A 26,374-nucleotide genomic window follows, 5' to 3' on the forward strand; every position below is an offset into this window, starting at 1 on the left:
ACTAGGCGGAGGCCAGCCAGCTGGCGCTCCAGCTAGATTCTATGCTTTTCCAGCCAGACCAAATATAGTGGCCTCAGATGCCATGATCACAAGTATTATTTCTGTCTGCGATAGGGATGCTTCGGTATTACTTGATCCAAGGTCTACCTATTCATATATGTCGTCTCTGTTTGTTCATTTCCTGGATATCCCTCGTGAGTCTTTGGGTACTCTTGTTTATGTGACCACTCCTGTGGGCGATTCTGTGGTTGTGGATCGGATCTACCGAACCTATGTGGTTACATTCTGTGGTTACGAGACTAGAGCGGACCTTCTGTTACTTGATATGATCGACTTTGAGGTCATCCTGGGCATGGATTGGTTATCTCCATATCACGCCATCCTTGATTGTCATGCCAAGACCATTACTTTAGCGATGCCATAGTTGTCAAGATTGGAGTGGAAGGATTCCTCCGTTAGTACATCTAGTCGGGTTATCTCTTTTCTAAAGGCCCGACATCTGGTCGAGAAGGGTTGTTTGGCATACCTAGCATATGCTTGGAACACCACCGCAGAGTCTCCGACGATTGATTCGGTGCCAGTAGTCCGGGAGTTCGCCGATGTGTTTGCTTCTGACCGTCCAGGAATGCCGCCAGATCGTGACATTGATTTTTGTATTGATTGGCTCCAGGTACCCAGCCTGTATCCATCCCACCGTACCATATGGCTCGAAGGAGTTGAAGGAGCAGCTTGAGGAGTTACTAGTAAAGCGGTTTGTCAGACGAAGTGTGTCACCTTGGGGTGCACAAGTGTTATTTGTGAAGAAGAAAGATGGGACTACGCGGATGTGCATTGATTACCGCCAATTGAACAAAGTTACCATCACGAACAAGTACCCGTTTGCGCGTATCAATGATTTGTTTGACCAGTTGCAGGGTGTTAGGGTGTTTTCTAAGATCGACTTGGAATCGGGGTACCATCAGTTGAAGATTCGGACTCAGATGTTCCGAAGACTGCCTTCCGTACTAGATATGGCCATTATGAGTTTCTAGTGATGTCTTTCGGCTTGACTAATGCCCCAGCGACGTTTATGGATTTGATGAACCGAGTGTTCAGGCCTTATAATGATTCTTTTGTTATCGTCTTCATTGATGACATCTTGATTTACTCACGCAGCCTGGGGGAGCATGAGCAACATTCGAAAGTGGTGCTTTAAACATTGAGAGAACAGAAGCTATATGCTAAGTTCTCCAAGTGTGAGTTTTGGCTAGAGTTTGTGGCATTCTTGGGGCATGTTGTATCAGGAGAGGGTATGAAGGTGGATCCCAAGAAGATTGAGGCAGTTCAGAGTTGGCCACGTCCCACTTCGGTGACTGAGATCAGGAGTTTCCTAGGGCTAGCAGGTTATTATTGTCGATTTGTGCAGGGCTTTTTATCCATTGCAGCACCTTTGACTAGATTGACCCAGAAGGGTGTTCCTTTCCGTTGGTCTGATAATTGTGAGGCGAGCTTTCAGAAGCTCAAGACACCTTTGACTACAGCACCAGTTCTAGTGTTGCCTTTTCGGTTCGGGAATGTATACTGTGTATTGCAACGTTTCACGCATTGGTTTGGGTTGTGTATTGATGCAGGAGGGGCGAGTTATTGTATATGCTTCACGTCAGTTAAAGATTCATGAGAAGAATTACCCCGTGCACGATCTAGAGTTAGCAGCGATTGTTCATGCTCTTAAGATATGGAGGCATTATCTGTATGGGGTGTCATGTGAGGTTACACTGATCATCGCAGCTAACAACATTTGTTCAAGCAGAGGGATCACAATTTGAGGCAGCGTAGATGGCTTGAGTTACCGAAGGACTATGACATCACCATTCTTTATCATCCGGGCAAGGAAAATGTGGTCGCGGATGACTTAAGTAGGTGGGCAGAGAGTATGAGAGCTCGGCATTCATTTCAGCAGAGGAGAGGCTACTAGCTTTGGACATTCAGTCCTTGGCTAAAAAACTTGTGAGGTTGGATATTTCTGAGCCCGGCCGAGTTTTTGCATGTGTTGTTGCCCAGTCCTCACTATTGGGGCAAATCAAGGCTCGACAATTTGATGATCTGCATTTGGCAGTTCACAGAGAGACAGTACTACAGGGTAGTGCCAAGGAGGTTTCTATTGGCGAGGATGGTGTTCTGAGACTCCATGGTCCCCTATGTGTTCCTAACGTCGATGGATTGAGGGAGAGGATTCTATAGGATGCACACAGTTCACGGTATTCTATTCACCCAGGTGCTACGAAGATGTATCGTGACCTGAGGCAGCATTATTGGTGGCGGCGAATAAAGAAAAACATAGTGGAGTACGTAGCTAGATGCCTAAATTGCCAGCAGGTCAAGTATGAGCACCGGAGGCGAGGTGATCTACTTCAAGCAGATAACTATACTTGAGTGGAAATGGGAGCGCATCACTATGGACTTTGTAGTTGGATTGTCGTGGACCTTGCGGAAGTTTGATGTAGTTTGGGTCACTGTCGACAGGTTGACCAAGTCGGCACACTTCATTCCGGTTGCGACTACCTATACTTCAGAGAGGTTGGCCCAGATTTATATTCGAGAGATAGTTCGATTGCATGGTGTGCCTGTTTCCATCATATCAGATAGAGGCCCTCAGTTCACTTCTCATTTCTAGAGAGCCGTATAGAGTGAGTTGGGGACCTGTGTAGAGCTCATCACAGCATTTCATCCTCAGACCGACGGGCAGTCGGAGCAGACAATTCAAATATTAGAGGACATGCTGAGAGCATGTGTGATTGACTTTGGAGGATAGTGGGATTAGTTCTTGCCTTTGGCCGAGTTTGCTTACAACAACAGCTATCAATCCAGCATCGAGATGGCTCCATTTGAGGCTTTATATGGTCGGCGATGTCGTTCCCCTGTCGGGTGGTTTGAGCCGGCGAGGCTAAGCTATATGGTACTGATTTGGTGAAGGATTCCTTGGAAAAGGTAAAGTTGATCCAGGAGAGACTTCGCACAGGACAGTCCAGACAGAAGAGTTACACGGATCAGAAGGCGCGTGATGTATCATTCATGGTCGGTGAGAAGGTTCTCTCGAAAGTCTCACCGATGAAAGGTATTATGAGGTTCGGGAAGAAGGGCAAGTTGAGCCCCAGGTTTATAGGCCCATTCGAGGTGTTGAGGCGAGTTGGGGAGGTTGCTTATGAGCTTGCTTTACCTCCTACTTTATCAGGAGTTCATCCGGTTTTTCACGTGTCTATGCTTCGGAGGTATCACGGCGACTTGTCTCATGTGTTAGACTTCAGTACTATTCAGCTAGATGAGAGCTTGGGCTATGAGGAGGAGCCAGTTGCCATTGTTGATAGACAGGATCGCTAGTTGAGATCCAAGAGGATTTCTGCGGTAAAGGTTCAGTGGAGGGGCCAACCAGTCGAGGAGGCGACCTGGGAACCCGAGGAGGATATGCGGAGCAGATATCCACACTATTTAGCACTTCAGGTATGAATCTAAACCCGTTCGAGGACGAACGTTTGTTTAAGAGGTGGAGAATGTAATGACCCGACTGGTTATTTTGCTTTCTAGAACCCCATTCCCCTAAATAAGACTTCCGATACTTGCTTTAACCGATTTATGACTTGCGGGGATGGTTGGTTCGGGATTTGGAAGAGTTTGGGTTGAAATCGGAGCACTTGGTTCCTTAAGGTTGGCTTAAAAGGCCAAGTTTGACTTTGGTCAACATTTTGAGTAAACGACCTCGGAATCGGGATTTGACAGTTCCAATAGGTTCGTATGATGATTTCGGACTTGGGCGTATGTTCGGATTGGGTTTTGGATGACTCGGGAGCGTTTTGGCGCATAATAGTGAAAGTTGGTTCTTGAAGGTTTTTAGAAGTTCTTTAAAATTGGTTTAGAGCGAGTTTTGATGATATCGAGGTACCAACAGGATTTCGAGACCGGGAATAGTTCCTTAATGTCTTTTAAGACTTGCACGCAAAATTTGGTGTCAATCCGAGTAGTATAAGTATGTTTCGGCACATTGGAAGTAAATTGAAGAACTTGAAGTTCATAAGTTTGAATCAATTGGTTTTAGGGTGTGATTCCTAGTTTTAATGTTGTTTCGGGCATTCCGAGGTTTTGTGCGATTCCGTTTTATCATTCCAAACTTGTGAGTATGTTCGGGTGGCCCCCGGGGGCCCCGAGCGTCAATCGGACGAGGCTCGGCCTAAGTTGGAAAATTGAGCAAGAACTGAATGCCCAGCTTCTGTCATAACCGCACCTGCGGTTGGTCAGCCGCAGATGTGAGCTCGCAGGTGCAGGCCTTGACTCGCAGATGCGGCCAAGTGTGGGAAGACCAGAATCGCAGATGCGGCCCTTCCTTCGCAGAAGCGGTGGGCCTTCCACAGAAACGGCCCCAGCCGGCCCAGTGAAGTTCTGCAAAAGTGGACCATTGTCCGCAGATGCGAGGGTGTAGGTGCAGAAATCATTGAAGGCAGTAGCCTTCATTTAATACAGGCCTCAGACGTTTTTGGCTCATTTCACTCCATTGTTGGGCGATTTTTGAGCTTCTTGAGAGGGGTTCTTCACCAAGCTTTTGGAGGTAAGTAATTCCTACTATAGGTGAGTTAAATACTTGGATTTTGGGTATATTAACATGTAAATATTAGTGAAAATCATGGGATTAGAGTAAAACCTAGGTTTTTGATAAAAAAAGATTTAACCACGAAATTTGTTATGGAATGAAGTAAAAATCATATATTCTTGATCCTAAGGTTATGGGTAACAACTTTTTTCGAAAATTTCCGGAATCCGGGCACGTGGGCCCGGGGGTGAATTTTAGGAAACTTGCAATATGGGTTGGATAATCACTCTAATAGTAGTAATATGAACTTTTGAGCCTATATTGATTAGTTTTTACACTATTTGAATAGTTTCGGATTGTTCGGCTCCGATTTGAGGGTTTGAGCGCATTCTTGAGTTGGAAGTAGGCTCGAAACGAGGTAAGTCTCTTTTCTAACCTTGTAAGAGGGAAATTTTCCCATAGGTGAACTTAATTAATATATGATTAATTGTGGGGGCTACGTACGCATGAAGTTATAAGAGTCCGTACGTAGCTACTATTCTTATTTTATCCAGGTAGTTCTAGGCTTACACCATGCTTTGTGGGTACCGCTATATGATTATATTTGTTGATTTGCATTGAATGAAATTAAGTTGAGGATTTCATGATTTCAAAGATTTCAAGTAAATTATTATTTTGAAAAGAATTGAGGAAACATTACGTTATATTTATATTTAACCGCGTCGCGAGTATATTCCGCGAGTGGGGTGATTATTTCCACTACTCTCTTGGGAGCGGGTCGTTCGCCTCGGCAGGTTAATAAATGCATCTATGGTTTGGGCCGTTCGACCCTCGGCAGCGCACAATTTACTTTTATGTTGGATCGGGCCAAACGTTCTCGGTGGTATTTGTGTGTGGTAATAGAACCGTAATTCCTTATAATTCGTATGGAGCCATTCTAAAAAGGGAGAAATTAGCAGTACTTGGTGAAATAGGTTCTTTTAGAATCAATTTCAAACCATCTGCTAGAGGTTGTAACAATCCAAACGATCCCAGGGGATGGTATCATATTCTCTTATAAGAGAGGCACGCCTGCTTTTAGCTCGTAGTTTCACTCTTGCTTTTGCCTTACCCTTCAATTATATTAGTAAAGGGCGAATGGGGGGCGTGTGCAATAGTTTTCTTACTTTCTCTCGATCGCTACAATTGTTGGGGTCCCGACCCCTACGAGTGAGCAGAAAAGGGAGGAGGAAAGAGGCACTGGTGAACCGTCATAATTAGCGAACAAGTGTAAGCTTCGGTGCTACGCCCATATTATCCCGTCCTCGAGACTGAACTAAGGCACATCCCTTCTTTGCTTAGGGTTTGGTTCGGGTTCAGCTTCTGCCGGTCATTTGTTGCTTGAAAGGTCACTTGTTTTAAATGAAGAAAGTGACTTGATTTCTTAATTTGATGAAAGGATTTTTAGTATCATTCTTGGTTGAGCTTGTTGTTATTTACATACACTGTGATTTAAAATATTGAACTTCATATTATTATATTGCTGGCCCTAGTAAGTGTCGGAGTCGACCCCTCGTCACAACTTCTTCGAGTTTAGGCGAGATACTTACTGGGTACATATTTTTATGTACTCACGCTACACTTATGTACTTGATTGTACAGCCTTTGAGGCAGGTGCATCTGGCCATCAGTCCGGCGCGTAGATTTGACTTCTCAGCTTGAGACTTCCCGGTGAGCTGCCCTTTTGAGCCATTCTGCAGCAGCTGGAGTCTCTCGTATGTCTTTATTTTCCTGTCTATTTCTTTTCCAGACAGTAGGATAGTATGGTTTTGTATATTCTACTAGATTGCCCACACACTTGTGACACCAGGTCTTGGCACACACATTAGTAGACTTATGATTTTTGGTTTACTTTCGTGATTTCAATTCGTATTTATTACTTCCATTTAATTATGCTTAAATTTTAAAATCCTAATTTCTTTATCAATAAGGAGAAGTTATCACGTACTAATTGTTTAAATGAGGATTCACTAGTTGATTAGTATTGGCTTGCCTAACAAGGTGTTGGGCGCCATCACGGCCTAATATGGAATTTGGGTCGTGACATTGGTTCTGTTTCCTTTTGAATTGTATATTTCTTGCATTATATAATATACTTTGCATGAATGACTCTTTTCCTATTGAGATTTGCTATTCCAGATGCATGTATGTATGTATATTGAATGCAGTTTGAATTTTATTATTCAGTGTTTTGACTGATGATGATCTATTTAATGTTTTATATGTCTCAACTCCATAATAAATTCATGCAATTCGTTGTATTACTTGTTAAAATTTCCTTTGATAGCGATAAGATATTAATTTAAAGAATGCAATATGTACCTTTTGTTAGAAGGAATTTAATTCCGATTTCTAGGTAAAATAAGAGATGGATATTTGGTTTATTTTCGAATAAATCTTGTGTTATTGAGCTTGATAAATATTTTGACTCTTGTGGTACATAAATTCATGACCTTGTTATTGTTAATTACTGTCTCTCCTGAACAGAACAATATTAGTCTACCTTATAAGAGAATTATCTACAAAATTGAGTAAAAATTATATGTGCACTTCTGTCTAAGTCATATTAATCTAGATAGGATTTCAAGTTAGCCAAGGATGGACCTTAAGGTTCATTAAAAATAGAGGCACTACCAACTTGTGGATCCTGTCTAGAGGAAAAATTGACAAAAAGATGTTTCCCTTCAAAAGAAAATAAAGTTGTTGATAAGTTAGAATGTATCTCTTCTGATTTGTATGGTTCAATGAACATACTAGTAAGAGATAGTTTTGAGTATTTTTGTGACATTCATAAATGATTACGCAAAATATTAATATATTTATTAGATGCACCGTAAGTCTGAATGAATTGAGTAATTTAAGGTTATTAAGACTTGAAATGGAGAAGCGCCAAGGAAATATATTAAGTCACTACGATTTAGTCATGATGGCGATCCCTCTCTAGAGAGTTCTTTTGTTACTTATCAGAATAAGGGATTACATCTCAATTGTCTATATCGGGAACTCCATAATAGAATGGTGTAGTAGAAAAAAGAAATAAGAATCTTATGGACATGGATAGATTAATGAAGTGTTATTCAGATTTGCCTAGTTCGTTTTAGGAATATTTCCTAGAAACTGCAAATTACATTTTGAATTTAATTACTTCTAAGTTAGTACCTATGACATCTATAGAACTATGGACTGAATGTAAGCTCAATCTCGGCATGTTTAGATATAGGATTGTCCATCACATATGCTGAAAGGGAAAGCGGATATATAAATTGGAACTAAGAACGGATAGGTGCATGTTTATTGAATATCCAAAAAAACGAATGGAGGTTTATTTTATTGTACTAAAGAAAATAAGGCAACTGTTAAAACAAATACAGTTTTCTAGATAAGGATTGTTTAATAAACCATGTTCCTAGAAGTAAACTAGTTTTACATGAACTAGGCAAAGCAATAACTAGATGTTCAAGAACATCAAAATCCAAACGTCAGAATTGACGTTTCATTGCATTTAAGTAGTGGGAGAACGTTAATAGGTAGAATATGCCTTTGTCGAATGAGAGTAATGTTAAACACTAAAGTAAGCAGTCGCTAATATTTTAATACCATAAGGTAATGGAGGTAATATTAGTAGTACTTCGTCATAGTGGGAGAATACTAAGGAAAATCAAGTTCGGTATACACTATTGGGATAGTTTCGGTAATAGGATCCCTGAAGAGATTAATACCAAACTAGATGGTTACGATAATGCACTACTGGATAAAGATTGCATCAGAAAATAACTTGGCAAGATTCTTTAACAAAACCTTATTTGGTGAAGACTTTTAATAGTCATGTAAAAAGATGCCTGAGAAAGTTATAGATGTATGGTTATGAGTCTAAGTGGGAGATTGTTTGGGCATATACTATCAACCATGCGTTTAGATATAGCATATTCTAACAAATGCCATGGTTAAAAGTTTAAGTGGAAGATTGTTGGGATATATACTATTAACCATGAGTTTGATTTGGATATAGTATTTACTACATAACAATTGCTTATTCAATTTTAAAAAAGTTTTAATTAGATCATATATTCGTCTGTGTCATTTACTTATATAGTAGATGATTTAGTGTATAGAGTTCAGCTTATACATGGAAGATTAAATTATCGGTTCTTATAAGTATAAAGTTTGAGTTCACAATCGAATGATGGAATTGGACAAACCATCAGGAATGATTGTAGCACAAGATTAAATATAATTTATCTTGATTATGAGAATGATTTAATTCCAACTTCTTGTGCTAGTACATTTTGTATGTATTGAATGGACGAAGTAGAGATAAGTATTTTATACGGACTTAGTAAAATGAATTCTCTAGCCATTAAACGTACTTATACTCTTAATCTTGATATAATAATTATTAGCTTTGTATATTATTATTGTTTTGATTAATTAAAAGACAAGATCCTTTTGTGGGTCAATATACTTGGTAAATTCGACAATGAGGATATACATTGGCAAAGTAATAGTTAGTTGATGGAATTCATGTGTCGGTCTAGAGAATTTTGTATCTATCACATGAAATAAGTTACGCGAAAGTCTAAAGGAAATAATCAATGAATTAAATTATCACTAATTTAATTTATTCGATTAGTATCTGAATCTTAGCATGGGGAGTTAAATAAGGTTTAATGGAAGAATTTTGAAATTGTACTGAGAAGTACAGTTACGAATTTTTAGTGGAATAATTCGTAATTTGTTATGGTAGTATTAATTCGGATATTTAGAGTTAAGTCCATAATAGAAAGCCTCGTTAATTAAATATTGCGGTCCCTGCTGTACCTGAATAATTAGGAATTAAATGGAATTTTATTTTTTGGTGGAAAAGGAAGACCCAAGAGGATTAGGAAAAGATTTTAAACCCCAAAAGTTGTGGCTATATAAAGGGATCTTATTCCATAAGAAGGCCATAGTTTTTACTATACGGTTTTCCTAGGAGAAACTCGCCCAAATGAGTTTTGCCAATTCCAATTATTATTTGGGTCACACAACAGGAGATTGTGGAACTGGAGGATGATCTCGTGGATGGTGTGTGCTCTCACTCGAAGGCTTTTTTCTCGACCGCGGTCACGCTCCAAGAGATAAGTATCGATTTATGTTTGATTAAAATCTGTGATTATGTGTTCTCTATATTACATGCAAGTGATCTTGGCTATTTACTTCCGCCATTCATACGTGTTGGTTGTTTCCCATCATGTATGACCAAGTTGACATTGAACATTAACTTTGACTTTCTCAAATAATATGAAAATAAACTGTTTAGCCTAATTAAATATGTTATTTAATATTTTGAATAAATTAAGAATAGTGGAGGTTGTTTAATTGAAGTCTTGGAATTTCAAGATTAGGAAGCTTGCAAGCCCACTTCGAGGTAAGTAAAATCTTTAGCCTCTCGAGTACTTGTTTTTCCAAAAGTGTGATGTAGAACTTATATAAACGCTTTCACAATGCCTAGTATGTTGTGGGGCGACCACTTTCTAGGACCTATATAATATTTTGATTTTCAACTAGCATCAAATGATACATAAAAAGTCACATAATGTATCTGATTTCGATAAACTAAGTATAGAATATTAGATTTCAGGTATATAGCAAGTTATTATATGTGTTGTTATGCGTGGTTGACATTCCTTATGTGACTTTTTATGTATCATTTGATGCTAGTTGATTTGTATGGTATATCATATTTGCTTTGATAAGATGAGTTACTATATTGGTATCATGATGGTTTGGTCTGGCTGTCCTATTCAGCGAGGGCACATGAATCTAGTAAAACCTTTATCATGAGGGCCTAGTCCCTTGAACCTTTGTACTATACAAGTCTATTTTAAATGCTTCTTGACTTTGTTATTGTAGGTTGTGGTTGATTTTGGACTATGTCATACTTTGAGATTTCCGTTGTGTAGCTGTAAAGCTTTCGGCTGTATTTGTGATTATAATTATATCTTATGATTTATGATATCGCGTCATAATGAGACTTGGAATTAGTATGCCTATATTGGAGAGTAACTCTTTCACTGCCAATCCCAGCTTATGAATTTTGACAACTTTATTGATCAAAAAGTTAATGTTGGAACAAGAAAATCATTGCTGAAATCTTAAAAAGATTTTAAACATCTCTCAATTATCAAACAAACTCATCCATCATGGGTGAGAACAATTTTTTTTTATTTAAAAAAAACAATTAAAAAAACAGTGACGGTAAAAGATTATCCTTCTCTAGTGAAACCTGTCTCTAGATTCTAGACAACAATAGGAAAAAAAAAACCTAATCTTCGGAAAAATCCCCGTGCATTCTCCAACTTTAAATACTTTTTACTCTTCATGGTTAACCTATTCATTGAAAAAGGATAGGATTACTCTGCATTCAATATTTAAACCAACTGTAATTATTTTAACTCTAAAGAATTGTTTGCAGAAAAAAAATCCTTACAACTTTGTAAAATAGTTTTTACAATTTGACGTGTTTGTTTAGTTTATACAAAAAAAAAAAGTAAAAAATTCCGTTGCCGGGAATTGAACCCGGGTCTTTCGGGTGAGAGCCGAATATCCTAACCGACTAGACTACAACGGATTGTTGCTTAACAAAGTTCACAATGACACACAAAGTGCTTGCGTACAGGGAAAATTCAGGCAAAGCAATCTAAGTAAGTTTTGAGTTCAGCAGTATGAAAAGAATTACCTCTTACCTAACATAAGCAAGACGAACGATGTAGAAGGATAATGAATCAGTAACAACAAAAAACTATGATACAGAATCAAACAGTTCCAATTGCTGAATAATTTTTGTGGATTGCTGTAGTCTATTTAGTGCATTGAGGCTTCAAACTCCTGCATCCAACATCTCTCATATGGTACCATTTAAGTACCATTATAATTTAGAGTTTCTTGCCTTAAAATTGTCAAGCATATCAACAAAACTCTGAATGCGATGAACCTGCCAGGAGATGTAGAATCTGTAGTCAGGGACATCACTCAAGAACAATCCAACAATGGGTTCATTGGATTCTTAGATCCCAATGATACCCGTCCAATCACATTTAAAAATGTCTTGTGTGCAAACAATAAGTATAGATAGAATTAGATAACATTTCATAACTCGCTTTCTCGACTCACGACTCAAAACCCACGGCGTTTAAATATTGAATCCATCACTACTCAAGAAGGGCATTACATTTTACTTCTCCATGATACAAAAGATTGATGCATCCCTTAAACCATCATTTAAAGAAAAGTCTCTTTTGAAGATAAAAATTCGCAAAACTTAATACAAGAAATCAAGTTCAGAAACTAAAACTGATATACAGCCAACTGTGCTGCTATTCCACACACAATTGGATAATTAGGCTGATTGACAAACTGGAATGCAAAAAGTTTGACCTTTGAATCATATTTATTTTCGAGCAAGTCACACATAGTTCAGTTATTTTAATGTGACAAAATAATTGGTGCAACCCTGAAGATAGACCTGGAAAACATCTGGCTGAACCTATGCTACCACTAAATTTAGATCAGAAGATGTTGCAGCAAAGGGGTAAGGACTAGTAACTCTTTTAATAATGATCTACTGAGATATTTATTTGATGCTCTGTGGATGATTAGTAACTAATTTTGCCTTAATACTAGCTTTCTAAAGTATGCACCAACTCACCTCCTTCCTCCTCTCAGCTCTTGCTTCTCCATCTGCCTCAATACTATCCAGTTTAAGAAGCTGAATCATGAACAACTCGGTAAGCACCACAAATTCTCTGTCCTCAACTTTAGTACCTCTTTGCATAGCTTCCTCTATGGCCGAAACCTACAGGCACAAGAAGTACAATTTACATAATCAAGAATTCCTGCATCTGAAGGAAACCAAACAAAACCCTAAGGTTAGTTTCACGGATGGTCATCTGACTTACTGTTAAAAAGTCATAAAGTTAATTTTCCTAATAAAAAAATTCAATTATGCTTATACGTCACAGAAAATATAGAACGCCGAAAAATGCTAAAACCGTCCGAATCACAAGTTGACTGTAACTTCAACAACTCACCTTACATACTATTCACATAGAACCACTTTCTTTTGGGTGAAAAAAAAGACCATTCTTTGACCCTCTTAAAAAAAGTCAAAAGAAAAACCCATGATGTGCCACATAGTGCAAAACACCAAGTATTAATAGTTTTTAGTGGATATTATATTAGGCAACTTGCTGACGTGGCTATACTTGTATGACAATTTTAGATATGTGGCAATTATGTTTTCTGAGACCGAATTTGGCATTTTTCGGTGGTTTTCATTTTCTGTGATACATATGTATATTTGAGTTATCTTTCCAAATTAGATTTATAACTTTGGTACAATAAAATAAAAGTTGAACGATCATCCGCAACATTATCCCTAACTCTAGTGCCAACATTGATTTGCAAGAATACTTACATACCCTGTGTGAGAGCTTATCGACCTCTACTCTTACTCCTGCAACGGCTTCACAAGAGACAGAGGTATTTTGAATATTCTTCCTCTCTTTGCTCGTTGGATCCTCCAATACATTTGGCATGTCCTGTACACCAGCAATGTGTAAGAATTCATTGTTATCCTATTCTTTTCCTTGGGACAATAGCCTCTGAACTGTAGGATGCAGCCCAGTTCTATCAAAGAATTTTCTTCAGGCCCCACTCATTTGATTAACACAAATTAAAGCAATTAGTTCACAATCTTTTTTAAAAAAATAGCTAGTAAATATTGGCAGGGCAATATGTCAATATCTAGATTCAGTATCCAGAGTGTCACAATAGCTAATCAATGGCAGAGCAAGGATTTTTGCCAAGGGGAGTTTTAAAAAAACTGCAAGAATGTCACATCTGGGATCCAAACATGTAGCTCCGTCCTTGCTGCTAATTGCCACCCACAGGAATTAGTTATTCTTCCATACTAAAGTAAATTTAGGTTTTTACTTTAAATGACAATGTTGGTGGCTGCAGGTGCTTGTGGGAAGTCTACTGTCTAGCTAAAAATCAAGAGCAATCATAAACAATCAATTTAATAGCACATTCTTTGCAGATTTGGCGTTGTATATAAATCAGACAGATGAAGGTTCACATACTTTCCACAACCAAAACAAATAAAATTCTAGGCTTCATGTTTTACTTTCTTGAAGTTGAGAACTTAACTAACATGAGCAAATAATCAATAAGATCATGACATCAAGATATACCAGGTTAACTTTGCAAAAAAGTAAATATAAGATATATCAGGCTAACAGAACTATGAAAATCCCATCTAATTAAATAGGCTTCTAAATATCAACAACAAGGTCTCAATCTCAAGCAAGTTAGAGTCGGCTATTTGAATCATCACCGCAAAGAGTGTATGAAAATTGAGGCAACAACAACAACTACACCTCAGTCCCAAACAAGTAGGGGTCCGCTATATAAATTATCGAATCCCATTGACCATGTTTCTCTATTCAAATTCCTCTCGGGCCGATATTACACAAATTAAAAACAAAAATACTAGAAATTCTCTACTATTTTCTACTGGCATAAAAATTTATAATAGAGGCAAAGAACGAAAAGTAAACATCATAGAAAACTTCACGAAGTACCTCTTGGTGTAAACCCTGGGAAGCCATAAGCATGATCTTAGCACCATTTACAACCCCTGACGACTTCAATGTCATTCCATCCACCAAAACTTTCCCTGCCCATGAAAAACACACAAATTGATATACTTTCCTTTTTAGTCTGTCCACAAAATTCCAAAAGAAATGATACCTTTATATAATTAGAAACAATTTAACTCTAAACTTCATACTTTTTTAGCTTTAATGACATGATTTATAACCACAGAAATGTCAAATTACTTGTTTTAGACTACAAATTTAAAATTTGTTGCTGGCTTTCTTAAACTTCATGCCTTGTCAAATACCTTAATTACTGATATTCAGCACTTTGTATTCCAATTCAGTAAAAAATAAAGCTTGATAGGGTAGAATTGAAAGAAAGTAACCTTTGAAGATGAGTTTTTGACCGCGAGGGAGGACATTAGTGTGAGGTTGAAGGAGAGACTTGAGGTGTTTGACAGTGGACTCATCGGTGATTTCCACCGGTATCGATCGGCCGCTGAACTTAACGTTCACCGTTATCGTGCTCCGATTATCAGTATCGCTTGTGCCCTCTTTCTCCATTCCTCTGTCTTTCTCTTGTACTTCCTTTTGAGTTACCTTTTTCACGAATTTAAACAAAAATATCACATTGACTAAATTGTCCTTTAACGAGAAATTGGTTAAAATATCATGGTTATGAGAACTCGTGTTTGACTTCCGCTCACCGAGAAATTATTCATAGGAAGTGACTTCAATGGTCACATTGGGGCGACATCTGGGAGGGAGGGGTATGACGGTGTGCATGGCGGCTTTGACTTTGGAGTTAGGCATGGCAGAGGTACTTCGTTGTTGGAATGTGCTAAAGCTTTTGATTCGGTGATTGTCTACTCGTGTTTTCCGAAGAGGGGAAGAGCACTTGGTTACTTTCCGGAGTTCGTTGGGCAAGACTCAAATTTATTATATACTCCTCCGGAAGTGCGATAGGAGTTTGTGCATGGATTACAAGGTTATACCAAGTGAGAATCACATGACTCAGTACAGATTATTGGTGATGGATTTAGAGATCACGAGGAAGAGGAGGAAGAGGGTCGTGTATGATCAACCCAGGATCAGGTGGGATGCTTTGACTAGTGACAAAGCACAGGAGTTGGAGGGGAGGGAAGTTGTTGGCTATGGGAGCCTGGGGAGCAATGGGGATGCAAGCTGTATGTGGACCATGACAGCGGAGTTATTAGAGTAGCTGCGAGAGAAGTGTTAGGGGTCTCGAAGGGTTTCTCTAGCAGCCACAAAGGTGACTAGTGGTGGAGTGGGGAGGTACAAGAGAAAGTAGAAGCCAAGCAAGCGATGTACTTAACGCCTATAGAGAGCATGGACAAGGAGGCGAGAAGGAAGAACAAGGAGGGGTATAGGAGGGCTAAGAAGGAGGCGAAGTTAGCGGTTACTGCGGCTAAGATTGCGGCGCTTGGGCGTTTGTATGAAGACCTTGGGACCAAAGGCGGGGATAAGAAGCTATACAGGCTAGCCAAGGTGAGAGAGAGGAAGGCTCGTGATCTGGATCAAGTTAAGTGTATCAAAGATGAGGAAGGTAGAGTTTTGATGGAAGAGGCTCAGATTAGACGAATATGGCAGACATATTTCTATAAACTCCTGAACGAAGGGGGTGATATGGACATTGTGCTGGGCAACTTGGAGCACTCCGAGATGCACCGGGATTTCGGGCATTGTAGGCGTATAAGAGTAGAAGAGGTCGAGGGGGCTATGCGGAAGATGCACAGGGGTAGAGCTATCGGGCCAGATGAAATACCTGTAGAATTTTGGAAGAATGCGGGTAGGGCAGGTTTGGAGTGGCTCACTAGGCTGTTCAACGTTATTTTTTGGACGAAAAATATGCCCGATGATTGAAGGTGGATTACGATGATTCTTCAATATAAAGACAAGGGCGATATCAAAAGTTGCAATAATTATAGGGGGATTAAGCTGCTAAGCCATACTAGAAAAGTTTGGGAGAGGGTGGTTGAAGTGAGGGTGAGGACCAGTGTGTCCATTTCTGAGAACCAGTTCGGTTTCATGCCGGGGCGTTCAACTATGGAAACCATTCACATTGCGAGGAGATTGGTGGAGCAGTATATGGAGATGAATAAGGACTTGCACATGGTGTTCATTGACCTAGAGAAAGCATATGACAAAGTTCCAAGAGAGGTGCTCTGGCGATACTTGGAGGCTAAAGGGGTCCCAGTAGCCTACATTAGGGTGATTAAGGACATGTATGATAAAGCTAAGACTCGGGTTAGGAAAACGGGAGGAGACTCGGGACACTTTTCGGTTATGAAGGGGTTGCACCAGGGATCAACTCTTAGTTCATTCTATTTTCCTTGGCGATGGACACATTGACGAGACACATTCAAGGTAAGGTACCATGGTGTATGTTATTTGCTGATGACGTAGTTTTAATTGACGAGACGCGGAGTGGTGTTAACGTGAGGCTGGAGGTTTAGAGGCAGACCCTAGAGTCTAAGGGTTTCAAGTTGAGCAAAACCAAGACGGAATACATGGAGTGCAGGTTCAGCAAGGGTACCCAGGAAGGGGATATGGAGGTGAGGCTTGATATGCAAGTCATCCCCAAGCGAGGTAGTTTCAAGTATTTTGGATCTATAATACAAGGTAACGGGGAGATTGATGAGGATGTCACGCATCGTATTAGAGCAGGATGGATGAAGTGGAGGCTCGTTTCCGATGTTTTGTGTGATAAGAATGTATCGATGAGACTTAAAGGTAAGTTCTACCATGTTGTATTAGACAAATTATGTTGTATGGAGCAGAGTGTTGGCCGGTCAAAAACTCTCATACCCAACAACTAAAAGTAGCTGAGTTGAGGATTTTAAGGTGGATGTGTAGGCATGCCCGATTGGATAAGATTAGGAATGAAGTTATTCAGGAAAAGGTGGGAGTGGCCTCTGTGGAGGATAAAATACGGGAGGCGAGGTTGAGATGGTTTGGGCATGTTAAGAGGAGAAGTATAGAAGCCCCAGTTAGAAGGTGTGAGCGGTTAGCCTCGGTGGGCAGCAGGAGGGGTAGAGGTAGGCCTAAGAATTCTTGGGGAGAGGTTATTAGGCGGGAAATGGCGCAGCTGGAGCTGACTGAGGACATGGCCCTGGACAGGAGGGTGTGAAGGTCTATGTTATATTTTATTCATAGTTGACTATTACTACCTAGAGTTTGACTGCATTCTTGGATTCGATCTTATTTCATCTTGCTGTTATTCCTACTTGTTGTAATTACCTTTTCTTTTTCAGTAGTTCTCTAGCCGAGGGTCTATCGGAAGCAGCCTCTCTGCCCTTCCAGGGGTAGGGATAGGCTCCATACATCTTACCCTCCCCAGACCCCACTCGTGAGAAACTACTAAGTTTGTTGTTGTTGTTGGTGGTGGTGGTTATGAGAAGATATCACATTTACGAATTAACCTTGAAATTGGTTAAAATATCATGGTTATGAAAAATATTTTTGAATGAAAATTTATATTCTTTAATTACGACAAAATGATGAATTTCTTTTTTTTTTAGATTCATGCCATATATGTTAGTTTAGTACTGTAAATGTTGGGTATGAATAAATACATTCTTTTTTTCTTTTAAATACTCCCTAATGATAGCTAATAAATACAATTGAGAAATGATCTTAATATTCTAAAGCAGAAATTCTATCGTTTTAAAAGTCACAACTATTAGAACAAGACAATAATTACTGAAATTTTCGAAAGATTTTAAACACCTCTCAATTATCAAATGATGATAAAATTTTGTCCTTGTGAAACTCATTTCTAGAGCTACAACAATAGAAAAAGATCCCGTGCATTCTCTATATTTTAACACCTTTTACTTCTCATGATTTTAACCTAATCACAACAACAACAACAACAACAACAACATACCCGGTATTATTCCACTACTGAGATTTGGAGAGAGTAGAGTATACGCAGACCTTACCCCTACCCCGAAAAGGGTAAAGAGACTATTTCTGGGAGATTTTATCCTAATCACTGGGGAAATATTCGCATTCAATACTTTTAGTCTGGACAGTTAGTTTGCAAAAGGTATATAAATTAAGAAGAAAAAAGTTTTTCAAAAAACATATTTATTTTAAGTTTTTTTTTTAAAAAAAACGATTTCTTTTAAAGTTCTTTAAAAAAAGCATTTCCGATGGAGAATAACAAAGGAGGCGGTTGAAAAATCTTGTTTCACTTACAAAATACTACGACTGTTTAAACAAGTTATCTTTTTTCACAAACTATTTTTTTCTTAAATTTTTCCAGAAAACTTTTCCCAATATTGTGCAGAACAAAGAGCAAAAATTTAAAGAAGGATTCCCTTGCCGGGACATGAACCCGGGTCTTTCGGGTGAGAGCCGAATATCCTGACCAACTAGACTACAACGGATTTGTACTTCAGCTTGTGCTCAAGTTTTAAATATCAAATCAAAAATCCAAGCAAAGCACTACCCATTTTTTGGGTTCAGCAGTAGGAAAAGAAATAAGAAAGAGACCTATCACCAAATTCAATAACATGTTTTAGGATATTTTTCTCTAAAATATGAATTTGATCAAGTTTTTGGTCGTTTCATGATTAAATTGTCGAACCACAAGAAGGGAGGAGAGTGGACGAGAAATTTCACCTCAATTACCTTATAAAATGACAAATTCGGCAGTTACTATTCTTGATATTCTTCCTTTTTGGATGACTATTAATATTTGAAGAGTCAAACAATTAATTTTAACCAAATTTTTTAAATATTTTTCAATAATAATAGGTTTTGAACTTTGAAGTATAGTAATACTCCTACTTTTTATCTAATTTCTAATTACGTAAATTTTACTTTGCAATATTAACAATTTTATATTTGAATTGAGACCGAAAACAAAAAGATTTTGACTCTTTGCTCCGAATTTATTTCATTCTCTCTTTAAGCCAAAGGATTATATGCAAAATCGATACATCACGTTGCCTATTAAGTAAAAATGATTTCTTTTGCAAATGTGATAAAAATAGCGAATGAAGAATACAAAGGAAAGACCAAGAGCCTGTTTGGATTGACTTAAAAAAACTAGCTTTTCAGCAGAAATAGCTTTTAAGCCAAAAAACAGTAAGTTGGGATTGTCCAGCTTACTGCTTTTGGCTTGTTTTAAGCAGTTTTTAACTTATTTTAAGAACTTTTTGACTTTGCCAAATACTGAAAAAAGCTAAAAAGAGCTTAAAAGCTAATTTGATCAGCTTAAAAGCCAATCCAAACACCCTCCAATTCAGTTTCCTTTTAAGTGTTCTTTATTGAGATAAAGTTGTAAAATGAGAGGCTCTCATCTAGGGGCAGAGCTAGAAGCTAGTGTACGGGTCGGTCGACCCCAATAATTTTAATCTTTGCTAAATGTGTACAAAAATTAAATTTAGGATTCAATTACTAAAATCTGATATCGCTATTTTAGTATTTAGAACACATAAAGTTCAAATTGTGGTTTTGCCTTTGCTCCCATCTCATGTAAGGTTATCTTGTTATATACATACATTTTCAAACTTTTTATATATAAAAAAATGTTTGGTGTGCGAACAAAGTCCCACATTGGTAGCTAAAAAGATTGGGAGTCTACATATAAGGTGTAGGGATCTCTTAATGGTGTGAGGCCTTTTGGGGAAAACCGTACGGGGTTGGCCCAAAGCGAACAATATCACACCATATGCAAGAAGAATGTGTTAAAAAGACAAGCATTTCACATGAAACTCATAACTAAGAATTAATCAGTCAAACAGTTCCCACTCCTGAGTGATTTTTGTGGATTGTTGTAATCGATTTGGTGGAGACGTTTCCCATTTGGTAGTCACCAATGAAGTACCAGCACAATTGCTAATAAGGTTAGAGTTTCTTGCCTTAAAATTGTCGAGCATATCAATGAGACTCTGAATGCGATGAACCTGTCAAGATATGGAGAAATAGATAGTCAGACATTCACAGCAAATCCAAAATTTAGAGTCAGTATATTCTGCTTTTTATATGTGAATTTTATTTTTAAATACACATATGTATGAGGTAAAATTGATGAATGACACGTGGATGCTCGCCAAGATGACACGTGGCAGTAAAGATAAGTAAAATATGAGTCAGCAAATAACTGGCACCAGTTACGAACATGTGACCAGTGTTGTGTGGGTTTTGAAGACGCTAAAATCGGGGACAAAAGTTTGAAAAGAAAATATCGGTTGGAGGAGGCAACATTCAAGGAGCGACCGCATTTATACTCAACCGTTATGCAACCATAAAGAGGGGTCTTTACTCATATTAAAGAAGAGCTTGATTTGGGGATCTCGTCTCTCTGAATTTAGCTAAAAATATAGGAATTTGTACTCATTGTAAGCACGAAACATCTGTACGTAAAAAAAGATTAAACTTACTCTTATTCTATTAACAACATTCTTTCTTTCTGCTCTATACACTATTTTAATTCTTGCTTCCGGAAAAGCTCATTTCACAGTCAGGCTTGTATTTTCTTTAAGTCTCTTTAATTAATTTATTTCTGTTCTTAGTTATTTTGTACTCTTGGATCAAATTAATTCACGTATCTATAAACCACGTTACAAATTCAATTGTACTGTTGTTTAGTTATAGTCAAATGCATAAGTGTTTAGTCTAGATCCGCCATCGCAGAATCAAATTAGTCTATTTGAGGTCAAGAATTCTTCCCCTATGTGCGTTAAAGTTTTTGACATGGACTTCATTTTGTTTAGCCTAAATCAGATAGACGGTAAATTCCATGTCCTCAACTTTCATACCTTTCTGCACAGATTCCTCTATGGCAACAACCTACAAGAGAAAACAAACAAACAGAACTCTAGGGGTTAATTTCATGGATGATCATCCAACTTTCCGTTTACTATACCGAGGTTATAAAACTAATTTTCTAAGCGGAAAATAACTCAACTATACTTATATATCATAGAAAATAAAAAGCGCCAGAAATGCTAAAGCTAAATTTTGACATGTCTTTTACACCAGCAATGTGTAAGCATTCATTGTCATCCTTTTCTTTTCCTTGAAATAATAGTCTCTGAACTGTAGGATGTAGTCCAGTTCTGTCAGTAAGAATTTTCTTCAGGTCCCCTTCATTTGATTAAAACAAATCGACTAAGTCACAAATTAATTGTAGAAAAAGAAATTAGCTAGTAAATATCGGCAGCGGGCAGTGGCAGAGCCATAAATTTCATCAAGGGTGTTAAAATATAAACAAGTAAGTACGCGAAGAAACTAATGGAATTCAACCTTTGGAGTAGTATATAATTATAAAAATAAAATTTTAACCAAGCTAGTAGCTAAATAGTATAATTTTCCTACGAGGGAATATTAATGGACACCCCTTAAGCTAAAATTAACTAATATAAGTACATAAACATATGGGCACCCCTTAAGCTAATATTAACTAATATAAGTACATAAACAAAGAAGATGTCATCAAGATATACTGGGAATACGATATTATGAAAATCCCATCTAATTAAGTAGGTTGTTAAGTATGATGAACAACAAGAATAATAAAAATTACGTGTCTCAATCCCAAGCAAGTTGGCGTCGAGCTGTCGACTACATGAATTCTCATTGTTCCTGTCACTCCACTTAAGTTCATCTCAATTCAATATTAGTTACATAAAAAAATCAATATTACATTATACAAAATAAAAGTAATATTAGAAGTTCTTTTTATTTTACGAATTGTGGTGGTTAACCTACTACAACCTTTCTCCTTTAATCCGGCTTGAGACCGGCAATTTGAACAAACTTAGACAGATAGAGTACTCTCTTAAGTATGATCAACAATATTAATATGCAAAAACTATGGATTATCAAGTGATTTACCAAATGTTGATTCAGCTGGAACAGTGAGATTATGGTAACAAGAATCATAAGATGTTGGGTTTGTTATTTAATAAATAATAACAAAAGAGGTATGAATGGAAAATGGTGGGAAAAGAAATGGAGAGATGACCCGCGACCCAGTCCGGTCTAGCTCGTTTTTCTTTCCCGAATTAATTTAAATTCGTTTTAAATTTCCCGCAAAAATTTCCAACAGCCATGGCTGTTCTGAAACAGTGTCACACCTGTTCCAACAGCCATGACTATTCTGAAAAGTTGCAAACCTCTTCAGAGGGTCACACCTGTTCCAACAGCCATGACTGTTCTGAAAGGTTGCAAACCTCTTCAGAGGGTCACACCTGTTCCAACAGTCATGACTATTTTGAAAGGTTGCAAACCTCTTCAGAAACATCACCAAGTTGGCTATAAATAGACCTTCAAATCCTAGAATATTTACTTACTAAATTTTCTGAATCTTCTTCTTCTTCTGCACAAAATATTCCAGTGTGTTTTACGACCATCGAGTGGTTCGCTGATCATCGGCGTTTTTGGTACCAACACTCCGGTGAGTTAAATCGTTCTATCCTGGGAGGATATATTCCATAACCTCGGGTACTTGAGGGGAATAATTTCCTTAAGGACACAATGTGTATTCAGTGGGCTCGATTTGTTCCTACAACGTTTTTCCAGAATTTATTTTGAAGAAGTTTACTGTTTTCGAAATTTAATTTCTACTAACTTTCTGTTTCTGTTTTCAGAAAGATTATTATTTAATTTACAGCAATATAGATTTATAACAATCTTAAGGAAATTATTAAATTATATTCTGTATTCTGTCTGAATTTTATTATTCTGATTTGAAGATATAAAAACTTCATCAGGGTATTGAAATTCAGAAAACGATTTGAAGAACATAAAAACTTCATCGTTTTTTCTGTAAAAACAGTATATAAAAACTTCAGTTGTTTTTATTACGTACTGTTTATTAATTACAGTATTATTTACTGTTTTGGTTTTGCCATTAATTGATCTCTTCTGTTGTTCACTGTAAGAAATGGCAAATGAGAATGGAATTCCTTCTGCGACTGTTGGTGCAAACGACGATAGCCTCGTCAAGCCGCACTGCTGTTCCTCCGGCCGAGAAACCGGGAAAGTCGTAACGTTTGGATAAATTGTTTAGTAAACAATGACATGCGAAATTTGACCAAATAATATTGTCAAATGGTTTCAAAAATTAATGAGTGTAAACAAATGTGTTTACGTTAAGAATACTTCAAATCATATAGTCATTATTTGATTATATATGATATGTTGATGAAATATTTAAAATGTGGGGGTTTTTAGCTTATGCATGACAAAAGCCAATGTTAGACGTAATGTCTAAATTATATAATTTTTGAACTCCATTGATATAGTAGTTGGTAAAATCATCAGTTGTTTAGTCTTAATAAAGACTAGTTGATGAAACTACTAATTCGGAAGTTGGTCACATGCCTTTCTCGAAAGGTCATTTTTTTTATTGAAAATTTATATTGTTTAGTTCTTTTATGAAATAATGTCACTTTGAAGGTTGTGACTTTTCATAGAAAGATACGTCTGTACGTTTTAGTATAGACATGACTGTTCATGAACGAATATATTAATACGTTGGTCTATAATGAGGTGAACTAACCGATGAACATGACCAAAATCCATTGCAAGTTGGATTTGTTTCATGAATGGAGGTGCTATAATTTGCATATCATAAAGACATATGAATGAATAGCATACAAATGCTTGAAAATGGCGGAATGATTACGAAATGTGTTATATATTAAAAGGTTGTGGCCACAACTGATGCCAATCATTCCAGCTGTTGTTATAATTACTACATTAAGTGTAGTCAATAATCTGATATGCAATCGAAAATCGAGACGTATTAGTCTACAACATAAGGAAGTTTGCATTGAACGTTCATTTGAAATATACTCCAAATTATGCTTTGCACTACAATAAGTATCCCACGATAATAGAGGGGTATAGTGATGCAAATTAGATCACCGGTTCAACCGATTCTAAACAGTCGGTGGATGAGCGATGTCTTGGAAATCGTCCAAACAAATGTGTATTGACCACTCTACAGTGGAGAGTGAGTTTATAGCCTTAGATAAGGCCGGTGAGGAAGCTGAATGACTCCGGAATTTCTCGGAAGATATTCCATTTTGGCCCAAACCTTTGGCACCTATGTGTATACATTGTGATAGTCAAGCGGTAATAGGTAGGGCAGGAAGCGTATGTATAACGGAAAATCTCGTCATATCCGACGGAGACACAATACCGTTAGACAACTACTCTCTAGTGGTGTTATCACAATTGACTACGTAAAGTCAAGAGATAACGTGTCGGATCCACTTACAAAAGGCCTATCTAGAGAGGCAGTTGAAAGATCATCAAAGGGAATGGGGTTAAAGGCCTAGGACAAGTCATCATGGCGGTAACTCTACCTAGCAGATTGGAGATCCCAAGAGCTAGGTTCAAAGAGATCAAACAAAGTTATGAATGACGGTTCAACATTTTCAACTAACTCAACCCATTCTCATGATGAAGACAATGTTCAAAAACGAGGTAAAGCATTAAGGCTTTTTTGATGAGTCAATAAAGCTTAAAGCTTTTTAATGATTTGCTAAGTCTGGCAGGATATGACCAGATAGTGTCTTTAGGATTACACGTTTAGGAATCACCTATGTGAGTGTGAAGTGTAAGCCGCTTCAAGGAGAATGAAAGTAAAGGCCCATTCTCTAAGCACTCATGAAACCAGGTGGTGTTCATGGCTGAAACGAACACAACCGTGAGAACCATAGATGGTTAAGGATTGATTGTGTGACTTATGTTGTCTAGGTATACAACAAAGCTCGACGGTTCAAAGATATCAAATCTACCGGTTGACCGAGTATATCCAATATAAGTTCACTACGGAAAGTTCAAAGGAAAACCTACTTATATAGACGCAATCAATTCTTGTTTGTAAAACACACACACGTCCGTGCATTCCTTTAAGTTTATAGCCATTCCCCATTCATGTGGGGGATTGTTGGGTTTGTTATTTAATAAATAATAACAAAAGAGGTGTGAATGGAAAATGGTGGGAAAAGAAATGGAGGGATGACCCGCGACCCGGTCCGGTCTAGCCCGTTTTTCTTTCTCGGATTAATTTAAATTCGTTTTAAATTTTCCGCAAAAATTTCCAACAGCCATGGCTGTTCTGAAACAGTGTCACACCTGTTCCAATAGCCATGACTATTATGAAAAGTTGCAAACCTCTTCAGAGGGTCACACCTGTTCCAACAGCCATGACTGTTCTGAAAGGTTGCAAACCTCTTCAGAGGGTCACACCTGTTCCAACAGTCATGACTATTCTGAAAGGTTGCAAACCTCTTCAGAAACATCACCAAGTTGGCTATAAATAGACCTTCAAATCCCAGAATATTTACTTATTAAATTTTCTGAATCTTCTTCTTCTTCTGCACAAAATATTCCAGTGTGTTTTACGACCATCGAGTGGTTCGCTGATCATCGACGTTTTTGGTACCAACACTCCGGTGAGTTAAATCATTCTATCCTGGGAGGATATATTCCATAACCTCGGGTACTTGAGGAGAATAATTTCCTTAAGGACACACTGTGTATTCAGTGGACTTGATTTGTTCCTACAACGTTTTTCCAGAATTTATTTTGAAGAAGTTTACTGTTTTCGGAATTTAATTTCTACTAACTTTCTGTTTCTGTTTTCAGAAAGATTATTATTTAATTTACAGCAATACATATTTATAACATAAGAGACTTTGATCTTGATCATAGGGCCAGCAACAGAATTGGCTTCAACAGAAACTACACTTCTTTTCTGAACCAATAAACCACTAGGCCTAACTTCCCAATCAATAATACAAACTGTTTGGCTCAAAAGTTAACGATGTACTTTGTAAGCGATAAAACAATCAAAAAATAGAGAAGGGGTAAATCGTAATCAAATATAATAAGCCTAGAGATGCAAAGATGATAATATTGTTGTAGATCTAATATTGCAAAGTGACAATGTATGTTAATAAGGTATTTTCGTCAGAAGTAGTGATATAGAGAGAGAAAGACAGAAAATGAGAGAGTTGTATTAGATCAGATGCCCCTTTTACAATGTGGAGGTCTCCTTTATATAATAGGAGACCTTCCTCAAAAGAATCAAAAAGTTACAGAGATAGGTAACGTCTCCCTAGTATAGACACTGAGTTCTAAA

At 37.7% G+C, this 26,374-nt stretch overlaps 2 protein-coding genes and 2 non-coding genes across 4 annotated transcripts; 1 reads left to right on the top strand and 3 right to left on the bottom strand.

Annotated features, from left to right (window-relative positions):
* Nucleotides 1-11,134: 11,134 nt before the first annotated feature.
* On the bottom strand, nucleotides 11,135-11,207 carry TRNAE-CUC. Its single transcript has one exon. It is a non-coding gene; the product is annotated as a tRNA-Glu (tRNA).
* LOC109220341 (BAG family molecular chaperone regulator 1-like) lies at nucleotides 11,208-14,842 on the bottom strand. Its single transcript, XM_019384805.1, has 5 exons — nucleotides 14,625-14,842; nucleotides 14,221-14,315; nucleotides 13,057-13,176; nucleotides 12,285-12,431; nucleotides 11,208-11,570 (listed from the first exon to the last, which is right to left on the bottom strand). Exons 1-5 carry the CDS (start codon nucleotides 14,800-14,802, stop codon nucleotides 11,505-11,507), a joined length of 606 nt encoding a protein of 201 aa, XP_019240350.1. The 5' UTR covers nucleotides 14,803-14,842; the 3' UTR covers nucleotides 11,208-11,504.
* Nucleotides 14,843-16,769: 1,927 nt separating this feature from the next.
* Nucleotides 16,770-17,389, top strand: LOC109220340. The gene is made up of 2 exons (XM_019384804.1): nucleotides 16,770-16,992; nucleotides 17,040-17,389. Exons 1-2 carry the CDS (start codon nucleotides 16,770-16,772, stop codon nucleotides 17,387-17,389), a joined length of 573 nt encoding a protein of 190 aa, XP_019240349.1.
* Nucleotides 17,390-18,580: 1,191 nt separating this feature from the next.
* Nucleotides 18,581-18,653, bottom strand: TRNAE-CUC. The gene has a single exon. It is a non-coding gene; the product is annotated as a tRNA-Glu (tRNA).
* Between the last annotated feature and the right edge of the window lie 7,721 nt (nucleotides 18,654-26,374).

This window comes from Nicotiana attenuata, unplaced genomic scaffold (genome assembly GCF_001879085.1).
Source record: "Nicotiana attenuata strain UT unplaced genomic scaffold, NIATTr2, whole genome shotgun sequence".
In the NCBI taxonomy this organism is placed as follows: Eukaryota; Viridiplantae; Streptophyta; class Magnoliopsida; order Solanales; family Solanaceae; genus Nicotiana; species Nicotiana attenuata.

What these genes read in the sequence shown, in the direction of transcription:
- LOC109220341 (XM_019384805.1), bottom strand. Translation starts at nt 14,802, where the DNA reads ATGGAGAAAGAGGGCACAAGCGATACTGATAATCGGAGCACGATAACG. An exon ending in TCAAAAACTCATCTTCAAAG is followed by an intron (nt 14,316 to 14,624) that starts GTTACTTTCTTT and finishes TTTCATGGGCAG; the next exon opens with GGAAAGTTTTGGTGGATGGA. An exon ending in GAGCTGAGAGGAGGAAGGAG is followed by an intron (nt 11,571 to 12,284) that starts GTGAGTTGGTGC and finishes ATCTCCTGGCAG; the next exon opens with GTTCATCGCATTCAGAGTTT.
- LOC109220340 (XM_019384804.1), top strand. Translation starts at nt 16,770, where the DNA reads ATGGAGTGCAGGTTCAGCAAGGGTACCCAGGAAGGGGATATGGAGGTG. An exon ending in TGTATCGATGAGACTTAAAG is followed by an intron (nt 16,993 to 17,039) that starts GTAAGTTCTACC and finishes TGTATGGAGCAG; the next exon opens with AGTGTTGGCCGGTCAAAAAC.